The following is a 19,271-nucleotide window of genomic DNA, read 5'->3' on the forward strand; positions in this document are numbered from 1 at the left end:
TGCAGAGCAACCTTTTTTAGCTTTATGCTTAGTAGGTCATTACATGTATAGATGTTTATACAGGCCAATACAATTCATTGAAGTTTATCTTTAGGCCAGTTCTATTATTTTCCAGAGTGGGGGATTAGCTGACTGAAACAGCTCCCTTATATTTGGACGTACTGCGAATGGAATCTCTGAAACAGGCCTTGATGAAGCTAACACTGAGCCTCCAGCACATTTGACCGTGGCACGGGACGGATTAGCTCTTTGAAAGCTCTTGCTTTAAGTCTGCCCAACACTAAGCATGCAATTCAAGAGTGTCAACATTCGCATGGTTGTAACAATGCTGTTTGAATAAACTTTGTTTTTATCAGAAGGAGGGAATGACAAGCATTTTGCAGCACAGCTTTCATCCCTAGTCATGGAAATGACTAGGGAAACTCATTTCTATTTCTTTGGGTGAATTACTTCACATCTTCTGTGCTTAGTTATATAGCACCCCTTTAACTGTACAAACGTTTTTGTTCCCAAGAATTAGGTGTATAGGCGTCACAAATTGCAAAAAATGCGGATTGATCTCAAATGTCAAACGTTATGGTTTGATTTAGCGGGCATGATGCCTCTAATTCAACTAGGATAAACGGGTGACTTTAGTGGCCATTCAAATGCAGAAAGGCCTATATGTTAGTCCATGATGACCTTCCCCTGGTTATTCATCCCGTACCAGTCTGTGCTTTGCATGTGATGTAGGCTACGATAATTGTAGCCTAATAAATGTATCAAAGTAGACCCCGTCCGATGCATTTGCATGCAGCACCAGTGCTCCATTCAAGGAAGCAGCTATTCAAATAGGATGTATCAGAGCAGCCACATGTTGGATCAGGTATTCCACCGACTACATACACTAAAAAGCTAACAGTTTTAGTTTTGAATTTTTTTAAATTGAAGACTTAAAACAAACGGATGTGCCAAACGGATGAGTTTGCCACGTTGCTTATGCTGTACTGGAAATTGTCATTCGATCATCTGAAGTCATCAATTCATTTCAGATTATCTTAATGTATTATCTGAATGTCATTACAGGGTGCAAGTGGCTAAGTGTTATTTGACATGTGCCTATGTTTTGTTCTCTTATGTATTGGGAGAGAGTGTGGATGGTTGTGGAGAAATCCTTTCCCCAGTATTACTTCCTATCCCCCTGCAGTGGTTATAGAAATGTTCCTTCTTCCCACAATCTTATTGTACACTAGAGGGATTCTGTGAGGGAGAGGTAAATGGCATGTGTGCATGCACGCGCACACACACACACACACACACACACACACACACACACACACACACACACACACACACACACACACACACACACACACACACACACACACACACACACACACACACACACACACACACACACACACACACACTGTATCCTGTGTACAGAGATGAGCAGGACCGCACCTTCTCTGTGAAACTGAAGCTGCTATGGGGTACCTGTGAAGGGTTGGCTTTCATTGTCTTTTCTTTCTCTCCCTGCAAGCTCTGGGCGTCTGGATATTAACATACAATGCTCTGGTGTTCATTGTTTTACGTGATCATTTGTTCCGGGTGCCAGGTACTTATAGTCGCGTAGGGTTAAGGAGATGAAGGACCTTGTACATGGAGCGCTCCCAGAATAGGCCCTACAGTCTCTCTGCTTGTTGTTGTACTGCACAAAGTTGCAGTTGTTGTCCGTGTGGCATTTGGAATTAACTTTGCCGCTTGAGTTTCCAGGACAGGTTGCTGTTTTATTTTTATTTTTTGGGGAGTCCGACTTTTGTTTGGTTTCCTTGCTGGTGAATTACCTTCGTAACAGGTATGTGTTTTTTTTTTATGTTTTAATTTGTAAAGATTTGAATTCCTGTTGGTTTGGCATGCTTGTATTTCACTCTTAAACGAAAATAATGTTTTTTCTATACTTTTATGAATGGATGGTTGTATTAGTTATTTTGTAATAAATGTATTAAAAATATGTATTCCTTTATGATTAATATGTTGCATAGGCTTTTTATGTATGTCTTTTTTTTCTTTTTCTAATAGTTCATATAATCTTCATACGTACATTCCCTAAACACAGAAACAAATGCATGCAAACAATATTTTGAAGTGAATGTTTTTCTTCTGGCATTTTAACTTTTTCTGATTGAAAATTGTCTTGAATATTATCTTTGTGTACATAGATGTCAATCTTTGTTTTTGTCAAACCGCCAAAAAAACAAAGTAAAGCAGTACAAAGAAGCACCAGTCCCGTTAGCCGACAGGCTAAACTAATCTTTTTTGAAAAGGCTAGAAATCTTTCTCCTTCTCCTTTTCTTTTCTTTTTTTTCCCTTTTCTCTAAGGAACACAAATGACTTACATAAAACACATAATACTCAAAGTATTAACCCAACCAGGAGCATTTCAGTACCCCGGATCTTTCCGCTGTTTCAGCCCGGGGAAGGGAGAAGGGAGGGGGAAACGGTCCACAACAAAAGCCAACATTATGCCCCGGCGGATCTGCGCTACATCCCACTATGAATAGAGTATTGAACAACATAACATTGGGGACTAGATTATTTTTCATCTCGCACAACCACACCGTTTGTCCCAGAGTTTTGGAGTGGTTTGTAAGCACAGGGTACAAATGAGACCTCCATGGTACCTGGTGTACAGAGCAGGTGTTTAAATCCCCAATCTCCACAATTGGACACACAATGACTTTTATAATGGAGCCTGCAGCCCCCCTCAGCTCTCTCTGACCTCCCCCACCCCCCCTCCGCCACCTCCCCTCCGCCACACACACCACCAGCCAGCCAGCACTGTCCCCTTGTCAGATTGTATTGGAAGCGTCTTCCAGGGCTTGTTTGTGTATTGTTTGTCTGTGGTTTCGGGGCCAGTGTTCCCATGACCCCTCTGGTACTCTTGAGAGAGGCTCTGCGCTGCCTTGAACCCTGTGTACTGTATGCTCTCTAACCGCCAAAAGTGGCTGAAGAGTGGAGCCCTAGAGCACGGTTGGAGTGTCGGCCCCCCCGGCGCCCCACCACCGACGCCCTCTCCACCGGGGTCCTCTCCACCGGGGCCCTCTCCACCGCGGGCCCTCTCTCTCCGCTGCAGTTCTCCTGCCGTCTCCCCCTGCTTAGCGAGGAGACGAGAGGCGCCCAGTCCACGTCAACAGGTGCATAAGCGTTTTGGAGGCTTCTAGTGAAAGATTGCAGGAAGCAGCTTTTAGGCCCTGACGAAGGGGGGACCACGCGGAGCAGAAATGTCTTTTTGTGTCCCCTGGGCTCGGAATGCCCACTATCTCTGGGGGCCAATATCAAATTCTCCCCTCATCATCCTCTCATACACATTCCGGGGTAAGGTCTGTGGGAGAAAAAAAAGAACAAAACAAGACAAACATCCCAGAGTCCCCTTGCTCCGAGCCCCGCACACAAACTCCCCTCACGATCGGCCTTTTGGAGATAACATACCTAGGAGCGGGCGCAGTGAAAGCAGAGGCTTTTCTGTCACTCTCTTCTCAGTCTTATCGGAGAAGAGGCTAACACGCTTGAATCGAGGCGCTTATCGACCGGCCAGAGGAAAACCCCTGGGCCATCCAAAACCACGGGGCAGCTGCCTAATCTTCACATGAAACACAACCCCCCCCTTCCAGCCCTGCCCCCCCCCACACCGCCCTCCCTGACCCAACAGTGTGAGGGGTGGGAGACTCTCAAAGTCACCTCTGGGCTCGCCATCCTAGACTGAGACTGACAACAACACTGGCCTCTCTCCTTGTTCCTGGTGCCGCTGCCAACAGCAACCGACATAGTGAACGGCAGCCATTTTATGTCAGGATGTCAAAACAGAAGAGAATCAAAACGATGTTTCCCAGGGCGCGGACAGCGATGAGACAATAATTGTGGGGGGAGGGTTCGCGGCTAGTTGAAGGCTATGTTTAAGGTGGTCCTTCTACACAGAGGTCCTCACACCTCACTACATTTCTCTTTCTATGACCTCTGTTAACATCGACAGCTGCCACCGCAAACACCCGGGTGAAAGCGTTCAGACAGAATAATTCATTTAAATTCAATACTATAATTAGAGTAGAGGGTGATGGGCTTGTTTAATGTTGACTAGTCGTAGGGTGGGCCGACATGTGAGACCCAGGATAGCGCAGATTGAATTTGCAGGAATATTCGAAAATCGAGTAAGGTGCAAGAAAGTTGAAAGCAGACGGCTGGTAAGGATCATTAGATGGAGAGATAAAGAGAAAGAAACACACCAAGAAACAGTTTGGTAAATGGACTGCATTTATATAGCGCCTTTTTGTAACCAGTGACCACCCAAAGTGCTTTACAATATTGCCTAACAATCCCACATTCATGCCCACATTCACACACCGACGGCGGAGTCAGTCATGCAAGGCGACAGCCAGCCCGCCAGGAGCAGTTAGGGTTAGGTGTCTTGCTCAGGGACACCTTGACGCTCCGGGGATCGAACCAGCAACCTCGCGGTTACCAACCAACCTCGATCTACCATCCTGATCTACTGCCTCCCACGTTAAACGGTACGTTATAATAACCGAGTGTGAATGTGTGTGCGTGCGTCCGTGGGTGCGTGCGTGTGTGTCCAGGCGGTAGGTCAGCCTGGCAGCCATGAGGGGCCAACGTGAGGTGGTCTTGGTGAGCAGGTGTTGGCGGCCGGCGGTGTGGCTCCTGCTGTCGCTGCTGGTGTCCGTCCTGCTGGTGGCCATGAGCGTGCTGCTGCATCACGACGGTGAGTGATCTGCAGCCTCTGGGAGCCAGCTTGGGGGGGGGACTCATTGGGTGCTTTCAGTGGTGAGTGATAGTCGGTGAGCGCTTAATTGTGCACCTTCATTTTCTCTTTGCTCTTCTATTTAGATCTTCGACTACATTTCGTTGTCACTGTACTCTGCGCTATGACAATAAAGTTGAATCTGAATCTGAATCTGAAATGCAAAAGTTAAGAAATCTTGTGTCTTTTTTGGACGTTGACATTTAAGTTCTTCTTCATTTGAGAGGTTATGGTTGAATTGGGAGACATGTAGTCTCACACTTCAGACTTTACACTTAGAATCTAATGTCGGGTAGCAGACAGAATCGGATCTGGGTGATCAGGGCGCTGATCAACCACTTCATATTTGTTTCAACCAGTCATGTTGACGGAGGCAGGGAATGCAAGCGCACTAATTGGCTAACACAAACTCGGCCAGCACTAGTAGCCCTTTCCCGGTGGGGAGGGAAGCTAAAACATCCTGTTCAGACACCTACGATCTTAGGAAAAGTGTTAGGGTTTCAAATCAACACCTTGTAGACTGCCACTGCCCTCATCCACTTATGCTAATTGGTTTGTCTTGGGTAGATTATCTCAGTAATTAAACAGGAAACAAGCATTAACTCCACCCCCTGGAGTTTGTGGTTTCCGGCCAAGGCTCTGTGCCACCTCCCCCCATACATTCTGCTAGAACATAGTAGGACTGCTGGATCACACATTAGGACACATATTTTTGTATATCAATTGAGGGGTTCTCCATTCAATTAAGACACATGTTATCAGAATTACAAAGAAATCGAAACGCTTAATCTTTCATAGGTCGAAACACGGTCATACTTAATTCAAGGGCCTTTTTTTATCCGCGCCGTCCCAGACTACTGATCAGACAGAGGGGAGGGTGCGCGACAGGAGATATGACGATGGCGTGTATTGGGGCATGTACAAGTGCAACTGCAAGGCCTTCTCCACCGGGCTAAAAGAACAGGTGTACCCGTGAGTGAACTCCCAGTAGGTGGCTGCCTTTGTGTGGGTAGCCTTTTGTCTGGCCCTCTGTTCCAAGAGTTAAAGGGAGATAGAGCTGTTGTTTATTTAGCTGGAACAGGGTCACTCGTTTACACATTATGGCTGATGAAGCGCTATACTGTACACTGCAACATGTTGGCTGATTCCGACAGACTGATGGACTGCTTGTCATTTCTGTGTCAACTCATGTTTTTGAATATTGCCATTTTGCAGGAGACGTTAAAGTAAGCCTACGAGAAGTACCCGGTATGTATCATTCAAGTTCATGTTCAACGTATTTGACCCTGTTTTAGAATTTAGATTCTCTGCCCGAGCCCTCCCGAGTCCCGACCGATATTTCCCACCACAATCCTCGGGCCGAGTTAAGCCGGGCCTTTGATCGAGCGTTTGTGTTTTTTTTATCATTGCTTTATTGGCCTAAAATCTATGTTCATGGCATAGATTGGAGAAATCTATGCCATAAACAGAAATATGATAGGCCTATATATATTAAGCAGAGTAGGCCTAAGTAACAAATGTGAACAAGTTACATAAAGTATTAAAATACACCCATGTATTAAAAAAAAATTGGGGTTGAAATCGGGCTCGGGCTCAAAATTACAGTTAATGTGTCGGGCCGGGCAGGGCTCGGACAGAACGTGCACGGGCTCGGGTCGGGTCTGGCTTGATTTTCTGGGCCCGATTAAAGCTCTACCCTGTTTTAACGGAGGTATTCAAACTGCTGTTACATTATATAGGTGTTGAGTCTCTCTCTGCCCTATATGAACAACAAAAGACTCAATGCAGTTATTCCTGGGAAAAAACAAACATGCACACAGTGTACTACTTCTGCACATTATACATCCGGTTTCATTACCAACATTGACAATGGTGGAAGCCTGTGAATTGTCCCAGATCGTGAGTGTGATGTTCAAAAGACTGCAGCCTTTGTGACATGTGGAAACACAATACAACTGTGTGTGTAGCAGGCATACCCTCTTCCATGCATATCTTTACCCATATGGGACATGTAGGACATGTTCTGCACATTTGTTTTTGTCCATCGGTCAAGAATGTCATAACACCTAACCCGCTCAATATTTCAATATTTTATATTCATATATTATTTCAATGGAAGCAATTCATTAAAAATAATCATACACTTGAGACCTTTCAATTCCAAGTGACATCAAAGTAAATGATTGACGTGGGATATAAAATATGCTTTAAACATTAGTTTATTGTTGTTCCCCTCTAATTCTATACATGGATACGTTTATGGTTGGATCTATTTTCCAATACCATTTCATGTCCATATGCAGCAATTGTTTATATACAGTAAATAAACCCAGCGCCGCATATTCAACAGAACACATTTCTATTGTGCATCCCTCGCACATGGGCTAAATAGCCTTCCTGTTGAGTTTCAGGTTCTAGAATTACAGGAAAATAGATATAGTAGATATAGAGTACAGAAAACGATGGGAGGCCAAGAACCTCCTTTCAACAAATCATTTTGACCAAACTATCCCTCTCTCTCTCTCTCTCTCTCTCTCTCTCTCTCTCTCTCTCTCTCTCTCTCTCTCTCTCTCTCTCTCTCTCTCTCTCTCTCTCTCTCTCTCTCTCTCCCTCTCTCTCTCTCTCTCTCTCTCTCTCTCTCTCTCTCTCTCTCTCTCTCTCTCTCCATTCTCCGCCTCCTCAGCCCTCCCTCCCTCCCCCCCGTCAGCCCATCCCACGCAGACCCCCGCCATCCCGCGGTATGAAGGTAGGTCTGCTGCCAGCTCTGCTCCCCACCTATAGCCGGCTATACCCACGTCATGACACCACACACTAATACAGACGGAACAATCAGGGTGGAGACGAGATGGGGTGAATATAAATATAAACAGGTGGTAGGACACGCTTGAGGCCACTGTAAACCAAGATCCCTTCTGCCCTTCTCCCCTTTCGTGATCGTTCATTATCCCTGCCACTCGATCCCCCTACATCAGGCCCAGTGGAGTCATATGTACGTATTTACTCTTATTGTGTAACCCACCTTAAAAGGGATTACACCCATTACTATTAGTCCGATGCTATTATTATTATGACAGTTTGATATAGACTTTCATGTCATTATTCCCAACAGAATAGCACATATATAACGTTACACAAAATACCTTTAATAGTCTCATATCCTTTTCTTAATTTCTCCCTTTCATAACTCACACGCAGGCCCGAAATAAACCCCACCGCGTTTGATCCAACTTCCTTTTGACCGATCTTTCCCGTCACGCAAACACAACACAACCTTCCACAACCTACCACATCGCCGTCACACTCGTCCCCTACGCTCTCCCCCCCCCCCCCCCCCCCCCCCCCCCCCAAAAGTGCAACTGGTGAACGGCCAGGGCCGGTGCGAGGGCCGCGTAGAGGTGCGCTCCGGCGGCGGCGCCTGGGGCACCGTGTGCGACGACGACTGGGACATGGTGGACGCCAACGTGGTCTGCCGCCAGCTGGACTGCGGTCTGGCCATGGCCGTGGGCACCAGCTCCCAGTTCGGCCAGGGCTCCGGGGCCATCTGGCTGGACAACGTGGACTGCACCGGCGGCGAGACGGACCTGAGCCAGTGCGGGAGTCTGGGCTGGGCCGTGCACAACTGCTACCACTACGAGGACGTGGCCGTCTTCTGCAGAGGTGAGGCGGCGCCGTCGGGGACGAGGGGGAAGCCGACGGCTGGCGGGCCTGGATGATGTGACCGTGAAAGGGGCTGAGACGCGTGTTTTCTTTGTGTGTTCTGTTAGGCAACCCGGTGATTCTTCAAGGCAGAGGCCCACAGAGGCACACCACGCCGGCCCCTGGTGTTTTGGCTTTACGTAAGTCTTAATTACATCCTCCGTGTCAGTTTTTAAGTACTTAGTTGTGTAGCCTCTTAGATTTGTTGTACATGGGAAATGGGTTAACCTAGCGATTGTTAGCGCTTGGCACTTGTTTCTATGCACATCCTTACTGTATCCTTACTGTAACAGCGATATATTGTTTCTCATTCTTCTGACAAATGTACTTATTGTAAGTCGAGTTTGATAAAAGCGTCTGCTAAATGCCCTAAATGTAAATGTACTCTGCGTCATAACTTTGCCATCAGGATAAAGCCCACAAATCCAGGAATCCTATTCAGAACCAGGCTCTCCCTTGCTGAACCTGATTCCTAATAGTTTTAGTTCCTTCCCAACACCTGTAGTAGAGAACCAACCCAGCACACCTTAGAGGCCTTCCTACATTCCTGGTCCATCTCTTTTGTGTGTCAGTCAGGTCATCTTTTGTTGAAGCCGTTGCTTCAGTGTTCACCGTCCTCTGCCCTCCCACGGGGGTCATAAGACACCGGCGCAGGACCTGGTTTTTCGAATCGGAATGGTGACGTAGTAGCCCGGCTCCCCACAGACCCTGTTCTAGAAACCACTGGGAAGGCCTTTTGTAAACCAAGGACACTTGAGAAGAAGCTATTGTCGGACGAGGGAGCTTCTTTCATGTCGGGGATGTTGTTACCCGCCAGAATTTTTACCACATCTGCTTTTTTTTTTTCTTCCATGGCAACACTAAACCGTCCCGTCCTCTACTCTGTGGCACGTGTATCTGCTACAAAGGTGTGGACCTATAGAGAGAGTAATAGTATACACGGAGGTGGAATGGACTGCGCCGTTCTCACTCTCTCTCCTCCACGCCCCCCGCGCGTGTGAAGAACATGCATTGAAGCTTACAGAACAACACGTACACACACGTTTATTAGAGGCCTGACATCAGCTGATGTCCGGTGATGTCAGGCTGTACCAATACTACATATGAAACCTGGATATCCCATATTATATCCAATAGAAATCCCAGAATAAAGTTCCATATGGATCCATAGTCAAAATGAGTCCTTATATTCAATATGAATCCTAATATCCCAAAGGAACTCTAATATTCCATATGAATCCTATTATTTCATATAAACCCAGTACTCTATATACATTCCATAATTCCATATGATTGCTGTAGTGCTCCAAATGAATCCAGGCTCGGGTGTCTTGAAAGGCGCCTCTAAATTAAATGTATTATTATTATTATTATTATTATTATATAAATCCTACTTTTCCACAAGAATATCACTAATATCAAATATGAATCCTGATACCCCAAAATGAATCCCGATATCCCACATGAACCCTGCAGCGTTCCGTTATGAATCCTATCCCCCCCCTTCCCCTCCCGCCAGGCGACGGCGCCATCCAGCTGGTGGGGGGGCGGGACCGCTGCCAGGGCCGCGTGGAGGTGTACTACCGGGGCAGCTGGGGCACGGTGTGCGACGACGACTGGGGCCTGAAGAACGCCGAGGTGGTGTGCCGGCAGATCCAGTGCGGCCGGGCCGCGTCGGCGCTCCGCAACTCCTACTTCGGCTACGGCCGCGGAGAGATCCTCCTGGACAACGTGAACTGCACCGGCAACGAGCTCATGCTGTCGCGCTGCTACAGTCTGGGCTGGGGCACCAACAACTGCGGACACCACGAGGACGCCAGCGTCATCTGTGCCAGTAAACAAACCTCCCCACCGGATACATAAACAGAAGTTTTTTTGTACATTCAATTCAATGAATCAAAGGTGACATATTATCCCACCAGCCGTTACAAGCTCTTTGACAATCTGCCTCTTCTGACATCACAAGTGGGCGCGTCCACCTAGACGTGTGACGGATAGGTGAGCAACGTTTGCTACAGTCCGCTCGCTGGGTAGGCTGGTAGACTGATCTATGCAGCACACATCTAGGTGGAAACGGCCACTTGTGACGTCAGAAGAGGCCGATGTTGAAAACGGCTTGTAACGGCTAATCACACTCACAACTGGTGGTATTATATGTCACCTTTAAATAAATTAAGTTTGATGATGATAACTCTTCACAAACATGCTTGCATGCAATAACGCTGGTGTTATTAGTGAATGTGACCCTTCTGTTTTAAAGGCTCGGGTTTGACCACTCCGCCACCGCCCGCAAACACAGAGTCGTTGAACGTGTGGCCGTTGGAAGGGGGGAGGGGGTTCTTCCCCTTCACCAACCTCACGCCAGGTACCATGTTCAATAACTAAGAATGATTCAGATATTAAACGATATAGCGTTGGGTGACTATGAATATAAACAGGTGGCAGGACACAGTTACTCATATTTTACTACGAATTTACTGCTAAACCACATTAAAAAGGGATTAAAGTCCTAACTATTATTCATAGTATTAATATCATTATTCACTCAAAACCACTTAAAAAGCACATTTTGTCCAATCTCCATTTTCATATTATTTTATGATGCAATACATACTTCTACAGCCTCTCGAAGAGGTAGTTATATACTGTATATCACACCGTAGCTTATTTCCCCAACTCTCTACAATCTGAGCTGCAACTGGTTGACGCACACGGCAGGTTTGAGGGCCCCGAGCCAATTGCATATGATGCGTTCTGCGAGGTGACAATGAATTTAATCATGAATCCTGCACTTCTGCCAAATGACCAACAGAGGGTACTATTTAACACAGAGTTCCTCCGGCGTGCTGCAGCGCCACACGGAAAATGGTGGCGAAAACACGAAATTACAGGACCTCACCTCATTTGCATTATGATTCCAATACATGTCCATCACCTTTCAGTAGCAAACGGAACACTGCCAGTGACCCAAACTACAGAAACCACTACGACGACTACTCAAGCACCGAGAGGTGATAACCCTTCATCCAGAGACAGTAATACCAGTGTTACATAACCTACAATTAGTTCATCACATACTCTCTCACCCCCCCCCCCCCCCTCCCTCCGTCGTAGCTCTGCGAAGGATCAGGGTGGTCAACGGCAACAGCAGCTGCGCCGGGCGGGTGGAGGTGTTCTACGCCACCATCTGGGGGACGGTGTGCGACGACGACTGGGACATGACCAACGCCCGGGTGGTGTGCCGGCAGCTGGGCTGCGGGACGGCCGTCGCCGCCAAGGGCCTGGCCTTCTACGGCTACGGCGAGGGCCCCATCCTCATGGACAACGTGGACTGCCTGGGCACCGAGCTGGACCTGGGCACCTGCTTCCACCTGGGCTGGGGTCAGCATAACTGTGGACACCACGAGGACGCCGGGGTCATCTGCGCCCGTAAGGACCAGGGGACACTCGCTGGAGCCAGGGGGTGACATGTGCATGAGGTGTACATGCATGATGTGGACATGAGGTGTACATGTACGATGTGTGCATGAGGTGTACATGTACGATGTGTGCATGAGGTGTACATGTATGATGTGTACATGTATGATGTGTACATGAGGTGTACATGTACGATGTGTATCATGTATGATGTGTACATGAGGTGTACATGTATGATGTGTACATGTACGATGTGTACATGAGGTGTACATGTATGATGTGTACATGAGGTGTACATGCATGATGTGTACATGAGGTGTACATGTATGATGTGTACATGAGGTGTACATGAGGTGTACATGTGTAATGTGTACATTAAGTGTACATGTATGATGTGTACATGTAAATTAAGTGTACATGTATGATGTGTACATCAAATGTACATGTATGAAGTCTATCTGTACATGTATGATGTGTACATTAAGTGTACATGTATGATGTGCACATGAGGTGTACCTGTACATGTGTACATTAAGTGTACATGTTTGATGTGTACATGAGGTGTACATGTACATGTATTATGTGTACATTAAGTGTACTTGTATGATGTGTACATTAAGTGTACATGTACATGTGTGATGTGTACATGAAGTGTACATGTATGATGTGTACATGAACCTGTACATGTGTGATGTGTACATTGAGTGTACATAAGTGTACCTGGACATGTGTGATGTGTACATAAAGAATGCATGGTTGATACACTTCGTGTACATGAACTGAAGTGTACATGTCTGATGTGTATATATTCGTGCATGAGGTGTATGCATGTGATATGCACACTGTAGAACTGCAGTAGCATCAGCTGTTTGTGCCGTGTAATATTCTGTTAGGCCCCCAAGTGTCGGTTCAGAATCGCTGACAACCCCCTAATAATACCATGAGACATAATGGCTTACTATTGTATGTTAAATTCATAGCTTGCAAAAATATATTATTCAGATATCACTAGCAATGCCCACAGCAAGGCAAACAAGCAGTGTTGAGATTGGTTATGAAGACGGCCAGCTGCACTCAAGTCAGTCTGAAATGCATTGCGGTTCAGCGCTGTGATTCCAAGCCACAAAAACATTGCTCGACGTTGTTTTCAACCCGGGCCTTCTTTCATGATCGCCTCGCATATTATTGATTACTACTAATGATTGGATGGAGCACTTTCCTAATGCTTTTGGGAATAGTAGGTTCCTGCGCTTTACAGATAATGATCTGCCTTCTCCTGCTTCCTCCAGCTCCAAGCCTTTCTGCAACCGGACAGGAATTTGTGGCAAACAGGAGTGTCTCTAACGGCCAAACCCCCAATGAAGGTAGTTCATGACAGATATCATACTCAGATATCTTACTATACTACTGTGTAGTGTTTAAATAGACGCTTTAATCCACACTGAGGGAATTTCCCAGGGAACTGTAGATCATGTCATTGAAGGAGCTAGCCCTTGCGCATCCATAGATATATATACTGACTAGATATCGCCTGAGATGCGCTTTTCAGTGGAACGTATGCATCAAAGCCACCGCCATCTTGCCGCGGGGTAACCTCCCCCCTGAATCGATGAACAACTGATGGGGCAGAGACCCTTTCCCAGTCAAAATCACTCCAAATCCGCTTATTTTTAAGCATTTAGAGTGATTTTGACTGGGAAAGACCTCTGCCTCATCGGATGTTCTTTCATTCAGGTGGGTGGTTACCCCGAGGCAAGATAGCGGCATTGTTGACGGCATTGTCGACGCATGCTTAGCAGCCAAACGTGACATCTAGTCAGTATATATATATCTATGTTGTGCATCGTGTTCGAGGTTGCCTCAATCCCCAAAACGGTGTGTGGCCGGTCGAAAGGTATTCTCCACGGACCGCGGTCTGTGTGTTTAAACGGGCTCTCTGTGTTCTGGCCGCTCCTGCAGGCGCCGTCCGGCTGGTGGCGGGGCTGCACCAGTGCGAGGGCCGCGTGGAGATGTTCTCCGGCAGCGAGTGGGGCACGGTGTGCGACGACGCCTGGGACATCGCCGACGCCCAGGTGGTGTGCAACCAGCTGGGCTGCGGCGAGGCCATGGCGGCCCGTCCCGAGGCCTTCTTCGGGCCCGGCGGGGGCACCATCCTCCTGGACAATCTCAAGTGCCGCGGCGACGAGGCCTCGCTCCAGGGGTGCTCCCACATAGCCTGGGACGTGCACAACTGTGACCACTCCGAGGACGCTGGGGTCACCTGCTCTATGTCCTGATTACAGCCCGAACCGCGACTGCCCGATGCTACCCAGCACCCATCAAACCACTGTCACGACACCCATCAACCCAGCACCCATCAACCCACTGTCATGACACCCACTCCCCAGCACCCATTAACCCACCATCACTTCACCCAGTAACCCAGCACCCATCAACCCACTATCACTACACCCATCAACCAAGCACCCATGAACCCAGCACCCAATATCAATTCACCCCGAATCGTTCTCCTGCCACCAATCCATCCAAAGCTCAACTCCCAGTACCAGAACCCCAGCACCACCCCCCCAGCACCATTAGAACCAGGCCCAACCCAGCCAGCACCCTTAGAACCGGGCCCAAACCACCCAGCACCTTCCACCCACACAGCACCCAACACCATTCCCCCCAGCACTGTTCCATCCTGCACCCATCCACCTAGCACCCTTCCAAACAGCACCCTTCCACTCTTCCACCCCGCTGGCACCCCTCCAGCTTGTACCCACCCAGAGAGCACCCTTCAACCCTGCACCCTTCCACCCAGCACTCACCCTTTCCACCTGGCACCCTTCAACCCTGCACCCTTCCACCTAGCACCCTTCAACCCTGCACCCTTCAACCCTGCACCCTTCCACCTAGCACCCTTCAACCCTGCACCCTTCAACCCTGCACCCTTCAACCCTGCACCCTTCAACCCAGCACCCTTCAACCCAGCACCCTTCCAGCCAGCACTCACCCTTCCACACGGCACCCAACCCACGACGGAGTATCAAACAGGACTTGTAAACATGATGTAAATAACCGCACACACAGCAGACCGAAGACTCCGGAGAAGACCAACGAAGCAAAGTGACAGCATATGAGTACATTCTATAACTCTCTATTCCTATTAAGCACTTTATAAATAAGTCTATCTATATATATATTATATATTTAAAATGTATACACTTTTGCTACAATAGAGAAAAGGCAAAGCTCTCTTTACTGTCTCACTGTCCCTAACCCCACCCCCCACCTCCTGAAATATTAAGCCCACCACATCCCCTGCTCGGGACTTGTTTGATTCCAGAATAAGGTTTGCTCCAGAACACCCATGAATTATTGAATCAGTAGATACAAGTCATTCTCTCTGCTCACGGAGTCCTGCTATAGGGGGGGCAATGAATTTACATAATTGTATCTGTTAAGACAAGGTGCATGTGACTGTAGGCAGCTTACACTTAAGTATCTACGTTTCTATTCATAGCGACTGCAGCTAAGGATGGTTTGGATTGTGAAGACGTCTTCCAGGTTTTAGAAATCCTGCAGCGGTTCGTGCTTTACCCTCTCGCGAACGCCCACGTTGGACAATGGCCTCTCGTCGTGCCTTTGCTTTCTCTTAAACGTCCCCGGATCTCACGTTCTTTTCAGATTCAGCCCTGTCTTTTGAATGTTGTACCACTGTTCTCTTCATTACACACTTTTATTACTAGATAGAGTTAACTGGATTCTTTATGCCTACAAAACAAAAAAAAGAAGAAATAAGCTTGTTAAAAAGTGATTCGGGCCTAGAAGTTGTGTTGTTATTTTCTGAGATTTATAATTTGTTTACCTGTAGGTGTACATTGTGTACACTATGTAAATGTGTATGTGTGTTCATGTGTTTATGTAGAGACAGTCTATATCCTAGCTAATGCACGGGGAGAGTACAGCAATGTGAAGTCTAAAGATTGGGATGAAACAATACTGTTCTGGTTGCGTAAAATAACGGAGGCGCTCGGGATGGTGAAGGCTTGGGAACATTAAAATCCTCTAAATACTAAATTGTCAAGTACGGTCCAGCCATCTGTGGCAGAACAATTCTCAGGTTTGAAAAACAAAGCTATCAACTCATGAGGCCAGATGTATGCATGACAATACCGTGTGTCTGTTTCCAGATTTCTCGAGTGTGCTAGAACGGTCCCACGGTTCTTTAGACAAACAGAAGAAGTTCATTGTAATGATCCAGAACAGGGTATAAATCGTTCCCTGATTGAAATCGATGAAGCAGCATTGAACAGGTGAGCCTGTATAGAAGGGGATTCATCTCTAAACTGTACATCTGTGAGCTGTACATCTGTTTAACTTGGAATAAATTTCACTCCATTTGAAACTTGGCATTTTTTTTATTTTAACTGTTTGGATGTGGAGGTTTTTCTTTTCTCCAATAAACCTGCGTTTAGTTGAAAAAACTATAGCATAAGGATTGGATTATTTTGTAAATTCGCACCTGCCTGCTTACTGTTATTGCCCTGTGAGGATAATACATATCAGGGTTTAATCTATTGTATATAAATGTCTTCTTTGCTGAGGAATTCTTATGGTTGTGTTGTGAAGACAGAAGCAGGACACCTATGCCAACACTAGCCCCGTCTCCCTGTAGATGTTTGATTGCTCAGTGCGGAGGCTACATCCCTATGTTTCTATTCAGAGCCCAGTTGATCCAGGGTCTTTCATGCATAAACACAACAGCCATTTTGCAGTCCACTGTCCGTCACCAGGGCCGACCAAGTCACTCATCCTCAGACAGCTGCTAGCTGAGGCCCAGCTGATGGGACCATCACTGTCACACCGGCTACAAACTAGCTAGCTGCATGCCCCCACACCAGCGAGTCCTCCAACTCAGTAAAGTCATCTATGGAACTGACTGTTCGTCAAATGCAGGTGCAACTCAAAGTGAATAGACCGTTGTATTTAGGTACTACCGATAACCGTGTATTGTAACGTTTGTTACCTCTGAACTGGAAGGAGTCGCGCCCACACGGTGAGGCGTTCTTCTGTGGTGGGCCACACACACACACGCACACACATACACACTTCTGGGTTCCCGAGCAGCAGGGCGTGTTATGACGTCACTCCGCCAGGCCACACCCTTTCTGGGTGGTGACACGAGCCGGGGAAAGGGTTCGGAGGGGGAGGGGTGTCCCGTCGGCAGGCGCAGACAGCAGGCAGCAGCTGCAGAGAGAGGACCTGGTGCCATTACTCTGCATTACAAAGATATAAAAAAAAAAGACATACTGCGATTTTGATTTGGAAAACAGACCACGGTCCGTTCAAGTAAGCTAAAATGGTAGACCGTGAGCAGCTGGTGCAGAAAGCAAGGCTCGCCGAGCAGGCTGAGAGATATGATGATATGGCAGCTGCCATGAAATCGGTAAGCAGAATACCTCTGTAATCATATTTTTCATTACATTTATATTTTAATTTGAATGATACTGACACTTTTTTGTCTGTTTTAAATGTGGGCTCGTGTTAAACCAGCGGGGCATATTGTAGGCGTATCCCCTTATTGGCTGTTGGACCCAGGAATCAGCCTCCGCGGGAGAACATAGGGATTTAATCGGTTAAATCGTACGATTTTGGTGTATTAAACTTATGATTAAAGATGGCAATTATCATAAAGCCATTACTTTAAACACGAGATGAGACGTTGAATCTTTGATTTAGGGAACTTAAATTGAGGCCGACCAAGCCTATATGGGACGATACCATCCGGCCCTCGGATTGGAATTGCATCCACCCTTTGTTGAAACCTTAGTATGTCTTATATACATGTTGTTTAACAGTTATTAACGTGCACTGTCCTCCTAACTGGACGTCTGCTGGTCCGGCTGTGTGAACGGCATATGCGGTCCGTTTGATCTTGGGGCGGTGCCTTCCACCATGCAGGCGCTCGCGCTCAGCGGTCAGACTGCCCGGCCGTTCAATGATCAGGGTGGAGAAAATGTGGTGTAAAGAAAGAAAAGCAACCAATCATGACATGATTTAAACAATCTAAACTATCTCGTGAGTTGGATACCTTGAAAGAAAGGGTCGTTCCATCCTGAAGCCCAGTTTCTCGAGGTAACGACACCACGATGCGCATACGTGCAGACCCAGAGGACGAGGCGAGCGCTATTCGTGATAGAGGAGTGACATCGTCGATCGTGGTGATAGTCGTGACTCTTGCTCCGGTTTCGATGATGCCATTTTCTAGATGTATAGTATAGATATATCCGGGCCGCCTGTTTTCTTTGAGTAAGTAGTGTATGATCGCAGTTGCAATGCAATGCAACTGCATTCAGCTGCATCTCTGAAGGTTGATGCGATCGATTCGCGCAAAATCAGTGTGTGTAAAGGCGCAGCCGGATCAGTTTCAAAGGAGACACGGGTTAAAAAAAGTGACTCCAACGATTCTACCCGGTTGTCATGCAACGGATTCGAAACGTAACGGGTTGTGCCATAGATGCAGGGTGATGTCGCCTATAAGAGTAGCCCACACTAAACCCCATCCCCGACCTCGCTCGGCACTACGGCAGGCTCTCGTATACGAGGCGTGTCGCAGCATCTGCCAAGATGCAGTAAGCCCACCCGTAGTGCACCATTCCATCCCTAACATATCGCCACCCTTTCAAACACCCTTCTATGTGACATCATCCCTTTATCTACCGCAAGACCCGATATCCAGCTGCCGGGCTGTTATAAATGTGTAGGTTACTGTAACCCACTTAAGGCCCGGGGCAGCATCCATAGGTGCTTTTGTGCAATGGACCACTGTTGATGGACCACGTGACACCTATCCATACACTGCAGATTTATTTTTCTTGTGTGATCATGGACGGGTCGGGATGAGAGCGTGGTCAACTGCTGGGACTCGAGCGATTACACACTGTGATGCAGCGTTTAACCAGCGAGCTGGCTACGTTTGGTTGAGTCTCGGTGTTGCAGCTAATCGGTGTGTTTAAAGCGGGCTGAGCTATGGCCTCAAAGCACCGCGGACCAGGTGGTGCCGGTGTCAGGGGGCTTGGCTCCGCCCCCTCGGATTTGTGCCGAGTCAGAGAGGGTAGCAGCTCGTGGGCCAGCCAGTCTCTCTGCAGCAGTGGCCAGCGGGGTGTGTCTGCCGCCTCGCCCATTAGTTAAGGGGAATCCCTCGCCATAATGCCATACTGCAGACTCTACTCGCTACGACGGGCAGATCAACGCAATAGTACAGGATGGCGAGATAATAGAGAACGTGGAATTATAGTTGAATCATACGAATCATCAGGACGATAATCAGCCACGCTTTGTATTTGATGGATGGATAAATGTGTAGCGGCTTCTTCCT

General features: G+C 47.4%; 2 protein-coding genes across 3 annotated transcripts in view; both read left to right on the forward strand.

The window, feature by feature from the left end:
- Positions 1-1,486: 1,486 nt before the first annotated feature.
- On the forward strand, positions 1,487-16,369 carry LOC115547123 (scavenger receptor cysteine-rich domain-containing group B protein). Its single transcript, XM_030361091.1, has 11 exons — positions 1,487-1,837; positions 4,614-4,756; positions 7,503-7,541; positions 8,141-8,490; positions 8,523-8,631; positions 10,011-10,325; positions 10,752-10,856; positions 11,434-11,502; positions 11,606-11,920; positions 13,198-13,272; positions 13,868-16,369. The coding sequence occupies exons 2-11, from the start codon at positions 4,636-4,638 to the stop codon at positions 14,182-14,184; spliced, it is 1,815 nt and encodes a 604-aa protein (XP_030216951.1). The 5' UTR covers positions 1,487-1,837; positions 4,614-4,635; the 3' UTR covers positions 14,185-16,369.
- Positions 16,370-17,070: 701 nt separating this feature from the next.
- The window catches only part of ywhag1 (3-monooxygenase/tryptophan 5-monooxygenase activation protein, gamma polypeptide 1), a 10,419-nt gene continuing 8,218 nt past the window's right edge, over positions 17,071-19,271 (forward strand). For both annotated transcript variants that reach the window (XM_030361985.1, XM_030361984.1), the window contains exon 1: positions 17,071-17,339. In XM_030361985.1, coding sequence (XP_030217845.1) covers positions 17,253-17,339 — 87 coding nt within the window. In that variant the 5' untranslated portion in view covers positions 17,071-17,252. The remainder of the gene's footprint in view (positions 17,340-19,271) is intronic.

This window comes from Gadus morhua, chromosome 7, assembly GCF_902167405.1.
Source record: "Gadus morhua chromosome 7, gadMor3.0, whole genome shotgun sequence".
In the NCBI taxonomy this organism is placed as follows: domain Eukaryota; kingdom Metazoa; phylum Chordata; class Actinopteri; order Gadiformes; family Gadidae; genus Gadus; species Gadus morhua.